Source organism: Pygocentrus nattereri, chromosome 3, assembly GCF_015220715.1.
Source record: "Pygocentrus nattereri isolate fPygNat1 chromosome 3, fPygNat1.pri, whole genome shotgun sequence".
NCBI lineage: Eukaryota > Metazoa > Chordata > Actinopteri > Characiformes > Serrasalmidae > Pygocentrus > Pygocentrus nattereri.
In genome coordinates, this window is record NC_051213.1 from 49,360,104 (window position 1) to 49,384,005 (window position 23,902).

The following is a 23,902-nucleotide window of genomic DNA, read 5'->3' on the forward strand; positions in this document are numbered from 1 at the left end:
CTATACACTGTCAGAAAAAAAGGTACAACACTGTCAATGGAGCAGTACCCCTCTTTTCACTGGGGTGGCCCCCTCAGGGGTATATCCCAGTAACTTTAATCAGGGAACATAATTGTACCTTAATCCACAGAAATGATCTGTTCTAAGCTGGACTGACTCCACACACCCCGTCTCACCTCCAGGCTTTTATTCTACTGTTTTGTTTTAAAACATTCGGTTATGAAAAGGTACAAATACCAACTTTTCACCTGGAGGAACTCATGCAAGGTACACAGTTGGACCTGAAAACCACTGCTGTACCTTTGAGGTTGCACTTTTTGTACCTTGATGAATGAATCATGTACATGCACAGTACGATTATTTCGAACAGTGTAAGCTGTAAATCAAATAAAGTTTAATTCATGTTCAGGTTCTCCTTCGTGTTTCTCTTTGAGCCCCTGCCCTCTAAAACATCTGCCCAGAGGCCTAATATTGAAGTATAAGAGGTCTAAACACACAACTGCTGTGTGTGTGTCACCAAGAGAAACTGCAACTCTCTATTCTGCAATATGAAAGGTATTTAAAGCATGAGGATCCAAACCATAAAGGACAGTCCAACCTGACAGCTTATCAGACCCATTTCATGTAAGACATTCAGATAGGTATCTGATTGATAACGTGGAATTCTTCACAGGAAATGTAGCGCAAGCACAAGGAAGACATAGCTCTGAAAAGAGAAAGGGAAAATTAGGATTCATTCCCACAGACCAAAAGTGCCTGTAAGGTGCGGAAAATGGCTTCTCTCTCCGAGGGTGAGCTCTCCTGTCCTGTGTGCTGTGAATCGATCAGGGATCCTATTCCTCTGAGCTGCAGTCACAGAGTCTGTAAGTCCTGTCTGCAGAACATCTGGGACACCAAGGGATCCAGAGAGTGTCCGGTTTGCAAAAGAAAGTCTTCATTGGACATTCCATTACTCTTGTCTTCAAAGAGTCCTTCAGAAAAGGCTGAAACGTTCTGCAGGCAGCACGGCAAGGAACTCAGACTCTTCTGTCTGGACGATCAACATCCTGTGTGTCTGGATTGTTGTGATTCTGAAAGACACACCAACCACAGATTCTGTACCGTGAAGGAAATAGCGCAAGACTACAAGGTAGGCTGACGTTACATCCTGACTAAAATGCTAAAATTGCTTTCATTTTAGAACTAGAGTAGGAAAAGCAGAGAAGTGCTACAGCCGTAGAGAAAAAGAACATCAAACATGTCAAAGAGATGACTTGTGCACTTTGTCATGCTGGAAACAACCATTAGCACACGAGCAAACTGCGGTCGTGAAGTGAGGCACACGGTTGGTGACAATACCCAGATATGCAGGGGCAATCAAACCATGACTGCTGTTAGGGGGCTCAACGGGGCCAAAGTGGGACTTGGTTTCAGACTTGGTTACATAATGCAGACCAGCCCACCTTAAACTCTACACACACAAAGTGGATAAGCCAACTTTGAAGATACAATTTCAAAATGTGCTAATGTCCAGCAGTGTAATTCCATCAGGCTGTAGGCTGTTCCTAACAGCAGTGCAGTCGTCACCCTACCTACTACAACACTTTTATGGTGATACAAAATAGCAAATCAATCAATAAGCTGGGTTACATTTACGGCATTTGGCTGACGCTCTTATCCAGAGCGACTTACAATTTGATCATTGTACACGGGTAGGCCAAGGTGGTGTTAGGAGTCTTGCCCAAGGACCCTTATTGGTATAGTGTAGGGTGCTTGCCCTGGTGGGGGATTGAACCCCAGTCTACAGTGTAGAAGGCAAAGGTGTTAACCACTACACTAACCAACCACCATGTACATAAACACAAACACAACCAACACTGTGACACCTTCACTATAAATCATGCGTCCATTCCACACAGGCACAACTTGAACGTACAGAACCTTTAAAGACATAAATAAATTTTGCCTTATTTACGTCTTACATGTACTGTTAGGCATTGCTTTGACATGTTCACAAAGCCCATGCCAGCTTTTCTAGTACAAGAGCATCGTGCAAATCAAATTTGCTTAAAAAACCAATGAGTTTGTTTGACATTTGTTTTAGGCTTTGGATGGGTAAAAAATGATATATTTTAAGGCACAGGCATACTTTACATATCCCCAGTTACATCTTTTAACCACAACTCAATTCAAACACTGGCTCATGAGAATGAACTGAAGGCTTGAAACAAAAGGAAAAAGCTCTGTAGAGCTTCTCTTGAGATGTGGGCCTCTGGTTTACCTACTAAGTTACTAGATACACACTTTGATATAACGTTTACAGCTTGAAGAAGTCTAGCCATTCTCCACTGACCTCTCTCATCAACAAGGTGTTTCTCCATTGGAACTGGATGTTTAAACCACCCCTTCTGGCACCAACAACTACGCCACAATCAAAGTCAAGCAGATCTATTTTTTCCCCATTCTGTTTGATGTGAGCATTAACTGAAACTCTTGGCCCATTTCTGCATGAAAATAGGAATTGAGCTGCTGCCACACGATACAGCAGGTGCTACTAAGTGTGCATATCCCGTTCATTTGTTTCAGACTAAACTCAGTGCTTCATTGAAGACCCTAAAGGAGAAACAGACGGCCTATCAGGAATGTAAACTGAACTGGGATCAGACTGCTGAACATATAAAGGTAAGAATGAAGAACTATTGCTTAAACAAACCATTGCATAAACAACCGTGCTTTATTTCATTCACTCTTTATTTCCAGTCTCAGGCCCAGAACACAGAAAGGCAGATTAAGGAGGAGTTTGAGAAGCTCTACCAGTTTCTACGAGATGAAGAGGCAGCCAGGATAACAGCTCTGAGGGAGGAAGAGCAGCAGAAGAGGCAGATGATGACAGAGAAGATTGAGAAGATGAGCAGAGAGATAGAAGCACTTTCAGACACTATCAGAGCCATAGAAGAGGAGATGGGAGCTGAAGACATTGCATTTGTACAAGTAAGGATTTTATCTAATAAGCAACATAAGCAGCTGTTTAGGGTCATGAGGTCACCAGGGGTCCCTGTAACAACTACGGGGTTATTACTGATAACATTGTGTCTTCCTGCTGGTGGAGCACTTGCTCCTTGATGACTAGGAAGTTTAAGCAACAGCGGTGATTCTTACATATTTCACTGCCCCTTTCTTTGAAAGCCCAACCTCATTTTCTTGGCTCTCCAGTCCCAACTTAGAAACGGTTTCTGTTCACCATTTGCTTCATTTCGCAACAGTTAAGCGTTCAGTTCAGCCAACATGCCAAATTTCAGTGTGAAACTCCAGATATGGTGATAAAGTATCTGTACTATATTTGTATTTGACAGTAATGATATTTACATTACAAGGTTGACTGGTGGCATCATGAAATAATTAAAATATTGCTATTTTGATAAAAGCCAGTCTAATGGTATAGTATGGTGAATTTTTGAATACTGGTTTTATTGTAGTTAAACAGTTATGCTGTAGTTGGTATTTTACCGTTTCGGGCCATGTGTCCCATTTTAATTTTGAGCCCTTGCCCCTCTGAGGGTCTCTACATGGCCTTGCATGAAATTGTGACATTTATGACAAACATTCAATCATATGAACCATGAGGAGGAGTCAGCAAAGAAGGAAACAGAAATTATATTGCCTAAATATAAAGAATTGAAAGCCTTTATAATTGTAAAAAAGCACCTCAGTGTGGTGCTGCAGCACCCAGTTGGTCCACCATAGCCTAGCAACTGTAACTATGAGTGGGCTACCTTTATAAAACTCTACAGTATGCCACAGCATATTGGTACATCTAAAAACCTGCCCAGTTTCCAAAGAGTTTGAAGTGAAGAGTGACTGTTCCTCATTTCTCATACTGAAGACAGAACAGGAGACAAGGAAGATTGAAGTTAATGTGAGGAAGAGCACAAAACTGCACTAGAAAAGAACATTTACAGAAGATGAACTAAGAAAACAAACATTTTGTTCCTGTTGAATCTTTAGTTAGCAGCAGTCAATGCTGGAGAAGCCAGCCAACATGGGACCACCCCGAATACCAGAAGGTTATCTGTACTGTAAACTATGACTTACTGGAACCCCAAACAGGCATCAGCAATACACAAATGAGCCAGTTATATATTGATATAATTTAGACAGGTTGTGGTCATTGTTATTACTTAGCCTCTAATTTAACAGTACATCAGCTAGCAAGGTGAGAGCTCCCAAAAAATCCTGCTTAAGGCCCCCAGAAAGCCAGAGCTGGCCCTGCACTGGGAGAAAGTAACGCTCTTGTGAAAGGAAATTCATTTTAAAGCAATGCATTTGTTAATATTATTCTTATTGTGTTGCAGAACCTCAAGGTCACACTGAAAAGGTGAGTGTTTCCTCTCTTTTTTCTGTGGGTCTAAACCTAAAGCTTCAGCGGAACTGAGTCCTGAATGTTCTTCCAGATCCCAGTGCACACTGCAGGATCCAGAGAAGCTTTCAGTAGAGCTTCTCCCTGTGGCAGAACACCTGACCAACCTGAAGTTCTCAGTCTGGAGCAAGATGCAGGAGATTGTTCAGTTTAGTAAGTTCCTGTTATTTTGTTTCTGTCGTTTTCATTCTATCTGTATTTTTGAGTGAGTGAGCACAAGGCAACGTGACTAACAAGGTTCTACATCATTTGATGCTATGTTGAAAAGCCAGATTGTTATCTGTAAAACCGAAAAGTTCTCCAAACAAGAAGAAGATCAAGATCTGATTGTTTACGACACAGAGAAGAATTGTTGAATACCTTGGTGTAAAGGATGAGGAATCAAGAGTTCTTAGGTCTTAAAATTGGTTAATTTAATCTAAGGGAACAAAACCCTTTATCAAAAAATAATTGAACTAAACCAGGTGTCATAACCACTGGCGTCATGTACATTCAGTCTTGCTTCTGTAATACTTGATTAAATTGGAGAACACAGAGCAAGCCATCTGAGACCACTCCTCAGTCCAGAAACTCTCCAGGTCCTCCACAGCCTGAGGTCCTCTCTTTTGGACACCCCTCCTCGGCTCACTCCACAGCTTTTTTGTGGGGTTTAGGTCAGAGCGCTGGAACTGCTGTGTTAAAATCTTAATTCTGTGGCCGCTGAACATTTTTTGTGAGCCAGATCCTCCGGTCATGATCAGCAGTGCACATGAGGTTCTTTTCTTCTTTTTATGCCAAACCAACCTTGACCATTTGTTGACCAGAAAGTCCATGTATGTCATCTGACCATAGAACCAAATTTAAGCCTGACCTTCCTAATATTATGGACCGATTCTTAGCTTCCATTCACCAGGCTTCTTACAGAGCTTCATCCCTAGTGGTGAGAGATCTAAATCTCATCCCTCCTCTCAGCCTGTCATGTTGAACGTATGGAGGATATCGGAAAGCAAATGGAAAAGGGCTTCCCCTCCGCTGCCTTACGGAAAGGGAATCTCATCCTGTGAAATGCTTGTCTGGCTGTTCAGGCCTGTGGTTGCCCCTTGGCTCTTTCTGTTGTGAGCAAACAGGCCTTTTGGCTTAATCTTTTAGACCTCCCTTACAGTGAGACTAGACATATTGCAGGGACCTGTGGAACCAGGCCAGGCTCTTTTTGACCCAGCTTTAGCCCTCATGCAGCAAATATGTGATCAAAAAAGGTTGATGAAGCATTTAAGCTATGCCTGTCCTGGAAAGCCCTCTCCTTGGATCACCACCTTATCGTGGTGGAGGGGTTTGCGTGCTTGAATGATCTTAGGAGCTATGTTGTCTGGAGCAAAAGCTCCTGGTAGGGTCTCCCATGGCAAACTGGTCCTAGGTGACAGGTCAGTCAAAGTGTGATCCATAATAACCCCTATGAAGACACAAAAACAGGACTTGTGTACCCTGCCCGGAACAGGGTTACCGGGGCCCCACCCTGGAGCCAGGCCTGGGGGAGGGGCTCGCCAGCGAGCGTCTGGTGGCCGGGCATTTACTCATGGTGCCCGGCCGGGCCCAGCCCGAAGGAGTTACATGAGTCCCCCCTCCCATCGACCCACCACCAATGGGAGGGGCAGTAGTAGGGGTTCGGTGCGTTGTGGATCGGGCAGTGTCCGAAGGCATGGGCCTTGGCGTTCTGATCCTCGGTTGCTTAAACTGGCTTTTGGAACTTGGAACGTTACCTCACTGGCGGGGAAGGAGCCTGAGTTGGTGCGCGAGGTTGAGAGATACCGGCTAGATATAGTCGGGCTCACCTCAACACACAGCTTGGGCTCTGGGTCCAATCTCCTTGAGAGGGGCTGGACTTTATTCTTTTCTGGAGTTGCCCATGGTGAGAGGCGGCGGGCAGGTGTGGGCTTTCTCATAGCCCCTCGACTCGGTGCCTGTATGTTGGGGTTTTCTCCGGTGGACGAGAGGGTAGCTTCCCTACGCCTTCGGGTTGGGGAACGGGTCCTGACTGTTGTCTGTGCTTATGCACCGAACAGCAGTTCAGAGTACCCAGCCTTCTTAGAGTCCTTGGGAAGGGTGCTTGAAAGTGCTCCTCCTGGAGACTCTATTGTCCTACTGGGGGACTTCAACGCTCACGTGGGCAATGACAGTGAGACCTGGAGGGGTGTGATTGGGAGGAATGGCCTCTCTGATCTGAACCCGAGTGGTGTTCAGTTTTTGGACTTCTGCGCAAACCACAGTTTGTCCATCACGAACACCATGTTTGAACACAAGGATGTCCATAAGTGCACATGGCACCAGGACACCCTAGGCCGCAGTTCAATGATTGACTTTGTAGTCGTGTCATCGGACTTGCGGCCATGTGTTTTGGACACTCGGGTAAAGAGAGGAGCTGAGCTGTCAACTGATCACCACCTGGTGGTGAGTTGGATCAGGTGGTGGGGGAAGATGCCAGTCAGACCAGGCAAGCCCAAACGCATAGTGAGGGTTTGCTGGGAACGTCTGGCAGAAGAACCTGTCAGATTGATCTTCAACTCACACCGTCAGAACTTTGACCAGATATCGGGGGAGGTGGGGGACATTGACTCAGAATGGGCCATATTCCGTTCCTCCATTGCTGAAGCTGTGGCCGTAAGGTAGTTGGTGCCTGTCGGGGCGGTAATCCTCGAACCCAGTGGTGGACACCCCAGGTGAGAGATGCCGTCAAGCTGAAGAAGGAGTCCTACCGGGCATGGTTGGCCTGTGGGACACCAGAGGCAGCTGGCAGGTATCGACAGGCCAAGCGATCTGCGGCTTCAGTTGTTGCCAAGGCAAAAACCCGTGTATGGGAGGAGTTTGGTGAGGCCTTGGAAACTGACTTTAAGTCGGCTCCGAAAAGATTCTGGCAAACCGTCAGGCGACTCAGAAGGGGAAAGCAGTGTGCCACTAGCACTGTATATAGTGGAGATGGTGTGCTGCTGACTTCGACTGAAGACGTCATTGGGCGGTGGAAGGAATACTTTGAGGACCTTCTCAATCCCACCAACACGTTCTCCAGTGAGGAGGCTGAGTCTGGGGACATGGGAATAGGCTTGTCCATTACTGAGGCCGAAGTCGCTAAGGTAGTTAAGAAGCTCCTTGGTGGCAAGGCTCCAGGGGTGGATGAGATCCGCCCTGAGTTCCTCAAGGCTCTGGATGTTGTGGGGCTGTCTTGGCTGACACGCCTTTTCAACACTGCGTGGACATCGGGGGCGGTGCCACTGGATTGGCAGACTGGGGTGGTGGTGCCTCTTTTTAAAAAAGGGGACCGGAGGGTGTGTTCCAACTACAGGGGAATCACACTCCTCAGCCTCCCTGGCAAGTTCTATGCAGGGGTACTGGAGAAGAGAGTCCGGCTTATAGTCGAACCTCGGATCCAGGAGGAACAGTGCGGGTTCCGCCCTGGTCGTGGAACACTGGACCAACTCTTCACCCTCTCCAGGATTCTGGAGGGTTCATGGGAGTTTGCCCAACCAGTCCACATGTGCTTTGTGGATCTGGAGAAGGCATTCGACTGTGTTCCCCGGGGTATTCTGTGGGAGGTGCTTCGGGAGTACGGGGTACATGGCTCTTTGCTACGAGCCATTCAGGCCCTGTACAAACAAAGCTGGAGTTTGGTTCGCATAGCCGGCAGTAAGTCAGACTCGTTCCCAGTGAGAGTTGGACTCCGTCAGGGCTGCCCTTTGTCACCGATTCTATTCATAATTTTTATGGATAGAATTTCTAGGCGCAGCCAAGGGATGGAGGGTGTCCAGTTTGGTGACCTCAGGGTCACATCACTGCTGTTTGCAGATGATGTGGTCCTATTGGGGACATCAGGCCGCGAACTTGAGCTTTCGCTGGATCGGTTTGCAGCCGAGTGTGAAGCGGCTGGGATGAGAATCAGTACCTCTAAATCCGAGACCATGGTTCTCAGGCGGAAAAGGGTGGAGAGCCCTCTCTGGGTCGGGGATAGGCTCTTGCCTCAAGTGGAGGAGTTCAAGTATCTCGGGGTCTTGTTCACGAGTGATGGTACAAGGGAGCGGGAGATTGACAGGCGGATTGGTGCTGGGTCAGCAGTGATGCGGGCTCTTTACCGGTCTGTTGTGGTAAAGAAAGAGCTGAGCCATAAGGCAAGGCTCTCGATTTACCGGTCGATCTACGTTCCCACCCTCACCTATGGTCATGAGCTTTGGGTAATGACCGAAAGAATAAGATCGCGAATACAAGCGGCCGAAATGAGTTTCCTCCGCAGGGTGTCTGGACTCTCCCTTAGAGATAGGGTGAGAAGTTCAATCATCCGGGAGGGACTCGGAGTAGAGCCGCTGCTTCTTCACGTCGAGAGGAGCCAGCTGAGGTGGTTCGGGCATCTGGTTAGGATGCCTCCTGGACGCCTCCCTCGGGAGGTGTCACAGGCGAGTCCACCTGGGAGGAGACCCCGGGGAAGACCCAGGACACGCTGGCGTGACTATATCGCCCAGCTGGCCTGGGAGCGCCTCGGAATCCCCCTTGGAGAGCTGGTGGAAGTGGCTGGGGAAAGGGAGGTCTGGGCTTCATTGCTTAGGATGCTGCCCCCGCGACCCGAACCCCGGACAAGCGGAAGATAATGGATGGATGGATGGATGGATGTCCTGGAAAGCAGCACCACATCCACTGTTCTCTCATGTAACCAGTACAACCCCTCCTATGGACCATGTCCAGAAGAGCATAGGTAGGCCAAGCAACAAGCCTCCCAAGCCCCTCCCCCAAGCCCTGGGGAACAATATCCTTCGCCATGGCTGTGGCCAAAAAAACAAAAGTCCAGGTTCTCTGGCTACCAGGCAATTGGACACATGTAAAGGTGTCAGTGAGTTTTCCTCCCCTCAAGTGAAAAAGAGAAAACTCACCTTGGGGAACAGCCCCACCCTTCGCATGGAACCCATCCTCTGAGCACTGGAGCCATAGCATTGTTTCTCCTTCTTCTCCACAGCGGACAAGAAGGTAAAGGCACTTTGTCTTGTGTGGGCTCTCCCAGTGTATTTGGACAAGACTGAAGTTTTTAGGAAGAGTGACTAGCCCTTTAATTCCTGGGCACCTCCTCATAAATGTATATGTGCATGATGCATTTTCAATATGTTTTTTTTTTTTTGTAGCTCCTGTAACTCTGGACCCCAACACTGCTCATCCTATCCTTGTCCTGTCTCATGAACTGACCACTGTGGGACTTGTTGATGAAAGACAGCAGCTTCCTGATAATCCAGAGAGATTTGATTGCCAGCGTTGTGTCCTGGGATCGGTGGGCTTTGACTCAGGGGTGCACTGCTGGGATGTTGACGTTGGAGACAGTAAATTCTGGGGTGTGGGTGTGATTGAAGAGTCTGCTGACAGGAAAGGAAACGTGGACTCCAGGAGTGGAATGTGGGGCATGCTCTTGTATAATGGTACATATGCTGTAGCTGCGGCACCTCAAAAACCTGCTCCTCTCAAAATACAGCATAAACCCCAGAGGATCACAGTGCAGCTGGACTGGAACAAAGGAAAACTGTTACTTATTGATTCTCTCACTACAAAAAACTTAGTCATGTTCAAAAGCAAATTCACTGAGAAAGTCTTTCCGTACTTTTATGTGGATGATATTGACTCTTTTCTGAAGATTTTACCATCTCAGTTTTCTGTAAAACTGCAACAGTACAAGTAGAGATGTTACTGTATCTGATGATTTGTAAAAACAAATTATATACATATTGCAAGGGGTGTACCAATTATTAATGTGATTCTGATTTTGTTAGTGCCAAGTTCTCCAATGGCCAATTTTTTAGCTTTTTTTACGTCATCGAATTCACTATATTGCCAAAAGTTTTCACTCAGCCATCCAAATCACTGAATCCAGGTGTTCCAGTCTCTTCCATGGCCACAGGTGTATAAAGCCGAGCCCCTAGGCCTGCAGACTGCTTCTACAGACATTAGTGAAAGAATGGGTCGCTCTCAGGAGCTCAGTGAGTTCCAGCGTGGTGCCGTGATCGGACGCCACCTGTGCAGCAAGTCCAGTCGTGAAATTTCCTCACTACTAAATATTCCACAGTCCACTGTCAGTGAGATTATAACAAAGTTGAAGTGATTGGGAACGACAGCAGCTCAGCCACGAAGTGGTCGGCCACGTAAAATGACCGAGCGGTCAGCGGATGCTGAGGGGCATAGTGCGCAGAGGTCACCGACTTTCTGCAGAGTCAATCACTACAGACCTCCAAACTTCATGTGGCCTTCAGATCAGCTCAAGAACAGCGTAGAGAGCTTCATGGAATGGGTTTCCATGGCCGAGCAGCTGCATCCAAGCCTTACATCACCAAGCGCAATGCAAAGCGTGGAATGCAGTGGAGTAAAGTGCCGCCACTGGACTCTAGAGCAGTGGAGACGAGTTCTCTGGAGTGACCAATCACGCTTCTCCATCTGGAATTCAAATGGACAAGTCTGGGTTTGGCAGTTGCTGGGAGACGGTACTTGTCTGATTGCATTGAGCAGTGTAAAGTTTGGTGGAGCGGGGATCATGGTGTGGGGGTGTTTTTCAGGAGTTGGGCTCGGCCCCTTAGTTCCAGTGAAAGGAACTCTTAAAGCTTCAGCACCAAGAGATTTTGGACAATTTCACGCTCCCAACTTTGTGGGAACAGTTTGGGGACGGCCCCTTCCTGTTCCAACATGACTGCACACCAGTGCACAAAGCAGGTCCATAAAGACATGGATGAGCCAGTTTGGTGTGGAAGAACTTGACTGGCCTGCACAGAGTCCTGACCTCAACCCCATAGAACACCTTTGGGATGAATTAGAGCGGAGGCTGAGAGCCAGGCCTTCTCGTCCAACATCAGTGTCTGAACTCACAAATGTGCTTCTGGAAGAACGGTCAGAAATTCCCATAAACACACTCCTAACCCTTGTGGAAAGCCTTCCCAGAAAAGCCGAAGCTCTTCAAATTCTCAAGATCTCAATCTGATTAAGCACTGTGAGATGTGCTAGAACAGCAAGCCTGATCCATAGAGGCAGCATCTCACAACTTAACAAGCAAGCAAGCAAAGTTTATTTATACAGCGCTTTTTACAACAGGTGCTGTCACAAAGCAGCTTTACAGAGCAATCAGTATTACAGAAAGAAATAAAAGAAAAATCAAGATCCGAGCCCCCATGAGCATCAACAGTGGCAACAATGGCAAGGAATAACTTCCTAAAAGAGGAAAACCTTGAGAGGAACCAAGACTCAGAAGGGGAACCCATCTTCCTCTGGTCGTCACCATCATTTGCTGCATTGTTTCTTCCTCTTCTCTGATGCCACAATATCTTTATGTACTGTGCATGTAAAGACGTAGTGGTTGAGGATTAAACATTGCAAAGCTGACATCTCAGTATGTCCGCACCGTGTGATAATAGTACGAAAAGTTTATCCAGACTAAAAAAAAAAAGTTGTATGTGTTCAAAGTAGAAATAAGAATTTGAACTTCATTTTGTACAGCTGATTAATTTACTATAGCATATTATATGCTGGGTGACGCGGTGGGTAGCGCTGTCACCTCACAGCAAGTAGCGTCTGGGTTCGATTCCCCGGCCGGGTGACCGGGGTCCTCTCTGTGAAGAGTCTGCATGTTCTCCTTGTGTCTGCATGGGTTTCCTCTGGGTTCTCTGGTTTCCTCCCACAGCCCAAAGACATGCAGTCAAGCCAACTGGGCTTGTGTGAGTGAATGTGCATGTCTGTCCTGCGATGGACTGGCAACCTGTCCAGGGAGTATCCTGTCTGCTGTCCGATGACTGCTGGGATAGGCTCCAGCTACCCCCGCGACCCAGAAGTAGAAGCAGCTTAGAAGATCCGTCCATGTAAATTCTTACAGGCCCAAATCTCAGGGCAAATTATTAACTGGTTGAAATAAATGTACATTTGTATTCTATTTATTTATTTATTTATTTATTTATTTTGTAAAAGCCCCTCAAATGAACAGAACGTGTGTTTTATGATCTCCACATTTCACTACACTCTTACAATTTACTGCTGAGAGCAAAAATCTCCGCCGCTCTTTGTGTTATTTTCTAAAAGTGATGCTTCCAGAGCAGATCACTGAAGAGACGCCGTCTGTTTATAGTTTAGAGCCCAGATTTGGGGAAAAACGGGTCGACTTTCAGTAGAAAAACAAACAGAGTTCAGCTTCTTTTATTATAAGGGTTTAAAATGACATCACCGTCTATTAGACTGGAGAGAAGAGCTACAGCCTCACACGACGCCCAGCTTCTGAATGGAGCTTATGGAATATGAACGTTATGAAGAACATGACCGAGTGGTTTTAAAAAGGTTAAGGTGGTACAGCCTTGCTTTGGCAGGATGCCAGGACCTGATGGACCTGTACAAGTCAGTTTGGGTGACACTTTATTTTGAGTGTCCTTTTAAGATTAAATAAACACTCTGCAGAGCAAGAGGAACCAACACTCAAAAGTGGAACCTGTCCTCCTGGGAAAATGAACTGAGAATAAGGTTTTACAATTACTACAATATTGAAAAAAGAAAAAGGAAGAAACAGCATGTCACTGGACTGAAGTATGTAGACCAAACGATGGTAATGGTAATGAAAAGAGTGACATAAAATGACCCAACAGACCAAGAACCATTAACGGTGTCATTATAACCGGTTCCAGCTGTCTCTCAAATAGGAGTAGGACTAGAACCGCAAGTTCAGCTCATGTTCTTGTTTTTGAATATGCAGTAAAAACTCAACATGAATGCTTCTTCATTAAACCCTGCAACGTTTCTGGTGCACGTTCATGAATGTATGTGAAAAATTAACCACAAAAGTTGTGAAGTTATTGATCTGGGAAGATTCCATGTTTTGAGTGTATCTTTGTTAAACTAGTCTTAGGATTAGTATAAAATCCTGTTGTGTCAGTGCAGAGCTGGAAGTAAATTCTTGCTGTTGTCACATAATGATTCATCCTGTTGATTGTTCTTTTTAATGTTGTTCTTTGAAATGTGATGTCTAGCCACATGGGGACGCTATATCCACAGGTAAGATGCAGCATTAGTTTTTTCGACACTTAGAACGTGCAGGACACTGGGAAACAGTAAAGAGTGTCTCTGAAGTTCCTACAGGTTGGGATCAACAGCACTGTGTTTTAATTTTACTGAACTTCATAGTCATAGTTCCTTTATATACAAATAACCCTTTATTCACACAATCTTAAATGTGTTTTTTCCATTCTTAAGAAATCATTTTTCACAAAAAATCTTAAGAATTCATTTCATTGCTTTCATATATATTTAAAATTATTTTTAAGTGGTATTTAATGAAAACATGCTCTTGAATATTTTCTTAATCTCACCACAGCCTCACTCTTTTTATAGAGCGTGAAAGTTCATAAGGTAAGACTCTGTAACTTAAAATCAGTTTTATGAAAAAAAAATTAGTTCATAGTTCATAAAAATGATAGAACGCCTCAAAACATGAGAATGTTATTAGAGTAACATTGCTCTGTTTAGCTCCAGTGTTAGCTTTGGTAGCAACTCATCTGAAGGGGCAACTTCAGTCGCTAAACATTCTTCCTTATTAGACGTGAAAACCTGAAATATTTCACATCGAGTGACTAAGCAGTTTCCCTGGTTTCATTATTGTAAACATGTCTTCCAGAATGCATCTTTTGATAGCTTTAAATTGATTCTATCAGTTCTCGAACACGTAAGTCTGCACTGAACATCTTTAAAAGCCAGTTTAGTTTAATAAAATGTTTTAGATGTTGGCCTGGGACAAAAGTGGACTTGAAATTTTAAAAACAGACCAAAAAATTAAAAACAATAAGAAAAACAAAGCAGCCATGAAGCACAAAAAGATCAAATCTACTGACCACTGGCTTCTGAAAGCCCTTTTGAGAACTAAACGTGAGGAAGAAAGTAGGAGGATTAAGGGTACGAGCGCATGTAAAGGGATGAGCTTAGGATTGGAAGCAGAAAAGGGAAATGAGCCTGAATTGCTTTCTTCAGCACTTTCTGTCTGAGAAATACAACTTCCAGTAAAAGCAGTGCAGTTGGGGAAGATTTCAGACCCTCAGAGAAGTTCTGAGAAGTAAATTATACATATACATATATATAGTCAATAGAATGATACTTCAATTTAAACCCTTATTATTGTAGATATATTTTTGTTTCTTGTTCATTTTTTTGTCAGAATTAAAATTATTACATTTTTTAAATGCCCAGCAGGAAGATAGAGCCCAAGCTGGTTGGGACTTCATTAGTCAGGACTTCAGGAGCTGGAATGAAGGCCTTGCACGTTAGATTAACTACCAATATAACTAAGCAATGACAGAGGAATCAACCAGTCGTGCTTCAGTTTACTATGGGAGGAAAAAAACATCACTCTAGGCCTTCTGGAAGTTCTAGATGCGTCACTATGAGTCGTAGTCTAAGCAGTGTTCCAGTTAGTTGTTAGGAATGGAAAACAGTGACAGCAGCTTTATGCCAGGACTTTACTGACTTTACTGAGTCATTGAAAAAAAACAAATGAAAAAAAAGCCAAAAAATGTTAATCATGTTATGTAACGTTACACATTATCGTTAGTTTAGGGCTAGCAAACATGTTGCTAACAGAAATTAGCATCAGTGTATAGGTGGTTTTTTTCCTGAATTTTTTGAGTGAGGCTTGACATTCATTAACTCTCAAGGCGTCTCATATGGAGATATATATATATATATATATATATATATATATATATATATATATATATATTAATATTTAAAATGCATATCAAACACAGTGCAGTCCATGCTGAAATACATTCCAAACACTAACATGTATTTCAGAATATACTGCCACACTAACCAAATATATTTTAAAATGTATGGAGAAATATTACACATAGAAATGCACCACACAAAAATAACTGTGTAAATATGTTTATTAAATCCATCTGAAAACGTATGAAAACATCCAGAATCCTGTCTGATGCCTTCAGTCCGATGATCTAATGGTCCTTTAACAGGACAGAAGCGAGACCTGTAGGTACTGATACTCTGTGAAATTCAGGTCTGATCTGATATCTTGTTTATGTGAAGTACACTGGGTGTGAGAGTCTGATTGCAGACGTGGTTTGTTAATGCAAAGCACAGTGCAGATCACAGTACGTTTAGCTACATCTGGAACCTTCATTACACACAACTCAACATAAAATGACTAATGCTAATAAAAGCACTTTGAGAATATTTAACAAATGCATTTTTGGCCATTTTCATGCACATTTTGGGAATACTTTTTTTCCCATATGGGCTAAGACCACTTCATCACTGACTGACCTTGGGTGGTTTTCATAAAGCTGTTTACATGTTTACAAGAACTATAAGGTCAAACCTCCCGCTTATCTAAAGCGATAAAAACTGGACATAGTGTAAATATAGAGAGGCAAACATTATGAATGGATGCTGGAACGCAGAGCAGTGGAAGCAACAGTCTGTGAGCTTGCATGAACATATCTGAGCACTATTAATATGTGTTTGTGGCCTGTTTTGCACTTAAACAAAAACCTGGGATCAAAAAGCCAAAACAACTTAAAGGGGAAATTCCAGTGATTCTTTAATGATTTGTGCAAAATTCATTCTGAGGGGTTTGGGGTGAAAAGGTTCAGACGTCTTCACAGTGGTGGTGATGGGAACCAGGCGTCGCCATGACTACAACACAGATATAGACACTTTATTTACCATCCAGAACCACCAGAGAACCTACACGAGTCTTCTGAGCTTATATGGAATGTTGATGATGGAAAACAGTGGAAAATCTGGAATAATGAGTTTTCTTTGGGGACTATTTTGCCGCACAGCGCCCTGCATGTCTCCCTCCACCATGAATGGAGTTGAAGTTCTCTAAACTCTCATAAAACAGCGTCTCAGTCATCAGGCCAGACATTTTCACAGAGGCTTACTCGAAAACTTAGAGGGGAAATGATTCTGTGCCTTGTTGTTGTTCTCAGGAGTTCCCGTAAGTGGGGTCAGTGTGGGCTGGACCGAGAAAGGTCACTTGATAACTGGACTGTGGGGAGAGGAAGTGCTTTGAAAACACACTTAGTGCTCGTGCAGAATATGTTTAAATAGAAAGTGATAGAATAAAAGGGGTGAAGAGAAAATAAACGTCATTTAATGGTCACTCGGTGTGGAATAACGGTGCTCTCGGCTCTCCCTCGACACAGGTAATGTCATTTAATGTGTTAGCATATTGCTGCTTACTGGAAATCATAATTTAAATACCTGTTGTTCTTTACATCTTTTCATGAGGAATGGACCAAAAGAAACGGCTCAAAATGACCAGGAAAAATAATTCGGGTCCCATTGACTTCCATTAAAAGTAAAGTGTGTTTTTTCCTTGTGACCGTTTTGGAGATACGAGGTTTTGTTCCGAGAACAGCGATATATTGGGGCGTGAAAGATCTTTTATGGACACTAAAATGCATTGATTTTAAAATATGAATACATTTCAAAAAAGCATGAGCTTGCCTTTTGGCCAAAACATACATAAACAAATAAATAAACACATTGTTTATATTCCACCACTGTGTAAATAGTTCCTTCAATCAAACTGAATTGTGAACGTAAATGTGTTATTCTGTTGGAAGGTCAGATTTACACCCCTTACATTCATGCCCGTTTTTCAGGTAACAGCTGGATTATGTTGCTCGTCATCACAGTGGCCCTGTGGGTTTGTACCACCCTGGCTAGTAAATCACTAGCGCTGGAGTACAATCCGTACCCCTGCATGCCCTCGCAAAATCCCAACGCCTACAACAGCTTCCTGAGAAAGCACGTTCGCTCAGACGCTCCAGAAACCCTGGACCAGAACAAATGGCAGGCTTTCATTCAGCAAATCGGGACCTGTCACCGACCGGTCCAGTCTTTCCTGCCCTATTCTGATAAACAGAGAGTGGACAACGTGTGCTCTACTTCTGGGGTTAAAACATACGATGGTAATATGTGCATCAGCAAACAACAGTTCGGCTTCATTACAGTGAAAGTGGACAACAACTGCAAAGTAACATCGGTAAGACTGGACGATATGACAAAAATATAATGATCACGGTACTAAAAAGTCGGTTATTCATTCAGCCTAATGAGAAACTGTAGAACAGACTCGGTTTATATCACAATACCTACATTTAGAGTCGGTTATTCATTCAGCCTAATGAGAAACTGTAGAACGGACTCGGTTTATATCACAATACCTACATTTAGAGTCGGTTATTCATTCAGTCTAATGAGAAACTGTAGAACAGACTCGGTTTATATCACAACACCTACATTTAGAGTCGGTTATTCATTCAGTCTAATGAGAAACTGTAGAACGGACTCGGTTTATATCACAACACCTACATTTAGAGTCGGTTATTCATTCAGTCTAATGAGAAACTGTAGAACGGACTCGGTTTATATCACAACACCTACATTTAGAGTCGGTTATTCATTCAGTCTAATGAGAAACTGTAGAACGGACTCGGTTTATATCACAACACCTACATTTAGAGTCGGTTATTCATTCAGTCTAATGAGAAACTGTAGAACGGACTCGGTTTATATCACAATACCTACATTTAGAGTCGGTTATTCATTCAGTCTAATGAGAAACTGTAGAACGGACTCGGTTTATATCACAATACCTACATTTAGAGCCGGTTATTCATTCAGCCTAATGAGAAACTGTAGAACGGACTCGGTTTATATCGCAATACCTACATTTAGAGTCGGTTATTCATTCAGCCTAATGAGAAACTGTAGAACGGACTCGGTTTATATCGCAATACCTACATTTAGAGTCGGTTATTCATTCAGTCTAATGAGAAACTGTAGAACGGACTCGGTTTATATCGCAATACCTACATTTAGAGTCGGTTATTCATTCAGTCTAATGAGAAACTGTAGAACGGACTCGGTTTATATCGCAATACCTACATTTAGAGTCGGTTATTCATTCAGTCTAATGAGAAACTGTAGAACGGACTCGGTTTATATCGCAATACCTACATTTAGAGTCGGTTATTCATTCAGCCTAATGAGAAACTGTAGAACGGACTCGGTTTATATCGCAATACCTACATTTAGAGTCGGTTATTCATTCAGTCTAATGAGAAACTGTAGAACGGACTCGGTTTATATCGCAATACCTACATTTAGAGCCGGTTATTCATTCAGCCTAATGAGAAACTGTAGAACGGACTCGGTTTATATCGCAATACCTACATGTAGAGTCGGTTATTCATTCAGCCTAATGAGAAACTGTAGAACGGACTCGGTTTATATCACAATACCTACATTTAGAGTCGGTTATTCATTCAGCCTAATGAGAAACTGTAGAACGGACTCGGTTTATATCACAATACCTACATTTAGAGACGGTTATTCATTCAGCCTAATGAGAAACTGTAGAACGGACTCGGTTTATATCACAATACCTACATTTAGAGTCGGTTATTCATTCAGCCTAACGAGAAACTGTAGAACGGACTCGGTTTATATCACAATACCTACATTTAGAGTCGGTTATTCATTCAGTCTAACGAGAAACTGTAGAACGGACTCGGTTTATATCACAATACCTACATTTAGAGTCGGTTATTCATTCAGTCTAACGAGAAACTGTAGAACGGACTCGGTTTATATCACAATACCTACATTTAGAGTCGGTTATTCATTCAGTCTAACGAGAAACTGTAGAACGGACTCGGTTTATATCACAATACCTACATTTAGAGCCGGTTATTCATTCAGCCTAACGAGAAACTGTAGAACGGACTCGGTTTATATCACAATACCTACATTTAGAGTCGGTTATTCATTCAGTCTAACGAGAAACTGTAGAACGGACTCGGTTTATATCACAATACCTACATTTAGAGTCGGTTATTCATTCAGTCTAATGAGAAACTGTAGAACGGACTCGGTTTATATCACAATACCTACATTTAGAGTCGGTTATTCATTCAGTCTAATGAGAAACTGTAGAACGGACTCGGTTTATATCACAATACCTACATTTAGAGTCGGTTATTCATTCAGCCTAATGAGAAACTGTAGAACGGACTCGGTTTATATCACAATACCTACATTTAGAGTCGGTTATTCATTCAGTCTAATGAGAAACTGTAGAACGGACTCGGTTTATATCACAATACCTACATTTAGAGCCGGTTATTCATTCAGTCTAATGAGAAACTGTAGAACGGACTCGGTTTATATCACAATACCTACATTTAGAGCCGGTTATTCATTCAGTCTAATGAGAAACTGTAGAACGGACTCGGTTTATATCACAATACCTACATTTAGAGTCGGTTATTCATTCAGTCTAATGAGAAACTGTAGAACGGACTCGGTTTATATCACAATACCTACATTTAGAGTCGGTTATTCATTCAGTCTAATGAGAAACTGTAGAACGGACTCGGTTTATATCACAATACCTACATTTAGAGTCGGTTATTCATTCAGTCTAATGAGAAACTGTAGAACGGACTCGGTTTATATCACAATACCTACATTTAGAGTCGGTTATTCATTCAGTCTAATGAGAAACTGTAGAACGGACTCGGTTTATATCACAATACCTACATTTAGAGTCGGTTATTCATTCAGTCTAATGAGAAACTGTAGAACGGACTCGGTTTATATCACAATACCTACATTTAGAGTCGGTTATTCATTCAGTCTAATGAGAAACTGTAGAACGGACTCGGTTTATATCACAATACCTACATTTAGAGTCGGTTATTCATTCAGTCTAATGAGAAACTGTAGAACGGACTCGGTTTATATCACAATACCTACATTTAGAGTCGGTTATTCATTCAGTCTAATGAGAAACTGTAGAACGGACTCGGTTTATATCACAATACCTACATTTAGAGCCGGTTATTCATTCAGCCTAACGAGAAACTGTAGAACGGACTCGGTTTATATCACAATACCTACATTTAGAGTCGGTTATTCATTCAGCCTAACGAGAAACTGTAGAACGGACTCGGTTTATATCACAATACCTACATTAAGAGTCGGTTATTCATTCAGCCTAATGAGAAACTGTAGAACGGACTCGGTTTATATCACAATACCTACATTAAGAGTCGGTTATTCATTCAGCCTAATGAGAAACTGTAGAACGGACTCGGTTTATATCACAATACCTACATTTAGAGTCGGTTATTCATTCAGTCTAATGAGAAACTGTAGAACAGACTCGGTTTATATCACAATACCTACATTTAGAGTCGGTTATTCATTCAGCCTAATGAGAAACTGTAGAACGGACTCGGTTTATATCACAATACCTACATTTAGAGTCGGTTATTCATTCAGTCTAACGAGAAACTGTAGAACGGACTCGGTTTATATCACAATACCTACATTTAGAGCCGGTTATTCATTCAGCCTAACGAGAAACTGTAGAACGGACTCGGTTTATATCACAATACCTACATTTAGAGCCGGTTATTCATTCAGCCTAACGAGAAACTGTAGAACGGACTCGGTTTATATCACAATACCTACATTTAGAGCCGGTTATTCATTCAGCCTAACGAGAAACTGTAGAACGGACTCGGTTTATATCACAATACCTACATTTAGAGTCGGTTATTCATTCAGTCTAATGAGAAACTGTAGAACGGACTCGGTTTATATCACAATACCTACATTTAGAGCCGGTTATTCATTCAGTCTAATGAGAAACTGTAGAACGGACTCGGTTTATATCACAATACCTACATTTAGAGCCGGTTATTCATTCAGTCTAATGAGAAACTGTAGAACGGACTCGGTTTATATCACAATACCTACATTTAGAGTCGGTTATTCATTCAGTCTAATGAGAAACTGTAGAACGGACTCTGTTTATATCACAATACCTACATTTAGAGTCGGTTATTCATTCAGTCTAATGAGAAACTGTAGAACGGACTCGGTTTATAGCACAATACCTACATTTAGAGTCGGTTATTCATTCAGTCTAATGAGAAACTGTAGAACGGACTCGGTTTATAGCACAATACCTACATTTAGAGTCGGTTATTCATTCAGTCTAATGAGAAACTGTAGAACGGACTCGGTTTATAGCACAATACCTACATTTAGAGTCGGTTATTCATTCAGTCTAATGAGAAACTGTAGAACGGACTCGGTTTATAGCACAATACCTACATCTAGAGCCGGTTATTCATTCAGTCTAATGAGAAACTGTAGAACGGACTCGGTTTATATCACAATACCTACATTTAGAGTCGGTTATTCATTCAGTCTAATGAGAAACTGTAGAACGGACTCGGTTTATATCACAATACCTACATTTAGAGTCGGTTATTCATTCAGTCTAATGAGAAACTGTAGAACGGACTCGGTTTATATCACAATACCTACATTTAGAGTCGGTTATTCATTCAGTCTAATGAGAAACTGTAGAACGGACTCGGTTTATATCACAATACCTACATTTAGAGTCGGTTATTCATTCAGTCTAATGAGAAACTGTAGAACGGACTCGGTTTATATCACAATACCTACATTTAGAGTCGGTTATTCATTCAGTCTAATGAGAAACTGTAGAACGGACTCGGTTTATATCACAATACCTACATTTAGAGTCGGTTATTCATTCAGTCTAACGAGAAACTGTAGAACGGACTCGGTTTATATCACAAAAACTACATTTAGAGCCGGTTATTCATTCAGCCTAACGAGAAACTGTAGAACGGACTCGGTTTATATCACAATACCTACATTTAGAGCCGGTTATTCATTCAGTCTAACGAGAAACTGTAGAACGGACTCGGTTTATATCACAATACCTACATTTAGAGCCGGTTATTCATTCAGTCTAACGAGAAACTGTAGAACGGACTCGGTTTATATCACAATACCTACATTTAGAGCCGGTTATTCATTCAGTCTAACGAGAAACTGTAGAACGGACTCGGTTTATATCACAATACCTACATTTAGAGCCGGTTATTCATTCAGCCTAACGAGAAACTGTAGAACGGACTCGGTTTATATCACAATACCTACATTTAGAGTCGGTTATTCATTCAGCCTAACGAGAAACTGTAGAAAGGACTCGGTTTATATCACAATACCTACATTTAGAGTCGGTTATTCATTCAGCCTAACGAGAAACTGTAGAACGGACTCGGTTTATATCACAATACCTACATTTAGAGTCGGTTATTCATTCAGCCTAACGAGAAACTGTAGAACGGACTCGGTTTATATCACAATACCTACATTTAGAGTCGGTTATTCATTCAGCCTAACGAGAAACTGTAGAACGGACTCGGTTTATATCACAATACCTACATTTAGAGCCGGTTATTCATTCAGCCTAACGAGAAACTGTAGAACGGACTCGGTTTATATCACAATACCTACATTTAGAGCCGGTTATTCATTCAGCCTAACGAGAAACTGTAGAACAGACTCGGTTTATATCACAATACCTACATTTAGAGCCGGTTATTCATTCAGCCTAACGAGAAACTGTAGAACGGACTCGGTTTATATCACAATACCTACATTTAGAGCCGGTTATTCATTCAGTCTAACGAGAAACTGTAGAACGGACTCGGTTTATATCACAATACCTACATTTAGAGTCGGTTATTCATTCAGTCTAATGAGAAACTGTAGAACGGACTCGGTTTATATCACAATACCTACATTTAGAGTCGGTTATTCATTCAGTCTAATGAGAAACTGTAGAACGGACTCGGTTTATATCACAATACCTACATTTAGAGTCGGTTATTCATTCAGTCTAATGAGAAACTGTAGAACGGACTCGGTTTATATCACAATACCTACATTTAGAGCCGGTTATTCATTCAGTCTAATGAGAAACTGTAGAACGGACTCGGTTTATATCACAATACCTACATTTAGAGTCGGTTATTCATTCAGTCTAATGAGAAACTGTAGAACGGACTCGGTTTATATCACAATACCTACATTTAGAGTCGGTTATTCATTCAGTCTAATGAGAAACTGTAGAACGGACTCGGTTTATATCACAATACCTACATTTAGAGTCGGTTATTCATTCAGTCTAATGAGAAACTGTAGAACGGACTCGGTTTATATCACAATACCTACATTTAGAGTCGGTTATTCATTCAGTCTAATGAGAAACTGTAGAACGGACTCGGTTTATATCACAATACCTACATTTAGAGTCGGTTATTCATTCAGTCTAATGAGAAACTGTAGAACGGACTCGGTTTATATCACAATACCTACATTTAGAGTCGGTTATTCATTCAGTCTAATGAGAAACTGTAGAACGGACTCGGTTTATATCACAATACCTACATTTAGAGTCGGTTATTCATTCAGTCTAACGAGAAACTGTAGAACGGACTCGGTTTATATCACAATACCTACATTTAGAGTCGGTTATTCATTCAGTCTAACGAGAAACTGTAGAACGGACTCGGTTTATATCACAATACCTACATTTAGAGTCGGTTATTCATTCAGTCTAACGAGAAA

At 42.4% G+C, this 23,902-nt stretch overlaps 1 protein-coding gene across 1 annotated transcript; it reads left to right on the plus strand.

The window, feature by feature from the left end:
- Positions 1 to 772: 772 nt before the first annotated feature.
- On the plus strand, positions 773 to 10,073 carry LOC108414162 (zinc-binding protein A33-like). Its single transcript, XM_017686982.2, has 6 exons — positions 773 to 1,129; positions 2,566 to 2,661; positions 2,740 to 2,970; positions 4,332 to 4,354; positions 4,431 to 4,549; positions 9,529 to 10,073. The coding sequence occupies exons 1-6, from the start codon at positions 773 to 775 to the stop codon at positions 10,071 to 10,073; spliced, it is 1,371 nt and encodes a 456-aa protein (XP_017542471.2).
- The last annotated feature ends 13,829 nt before the right edge of the window (positions 10,074 to 23,902 follow it).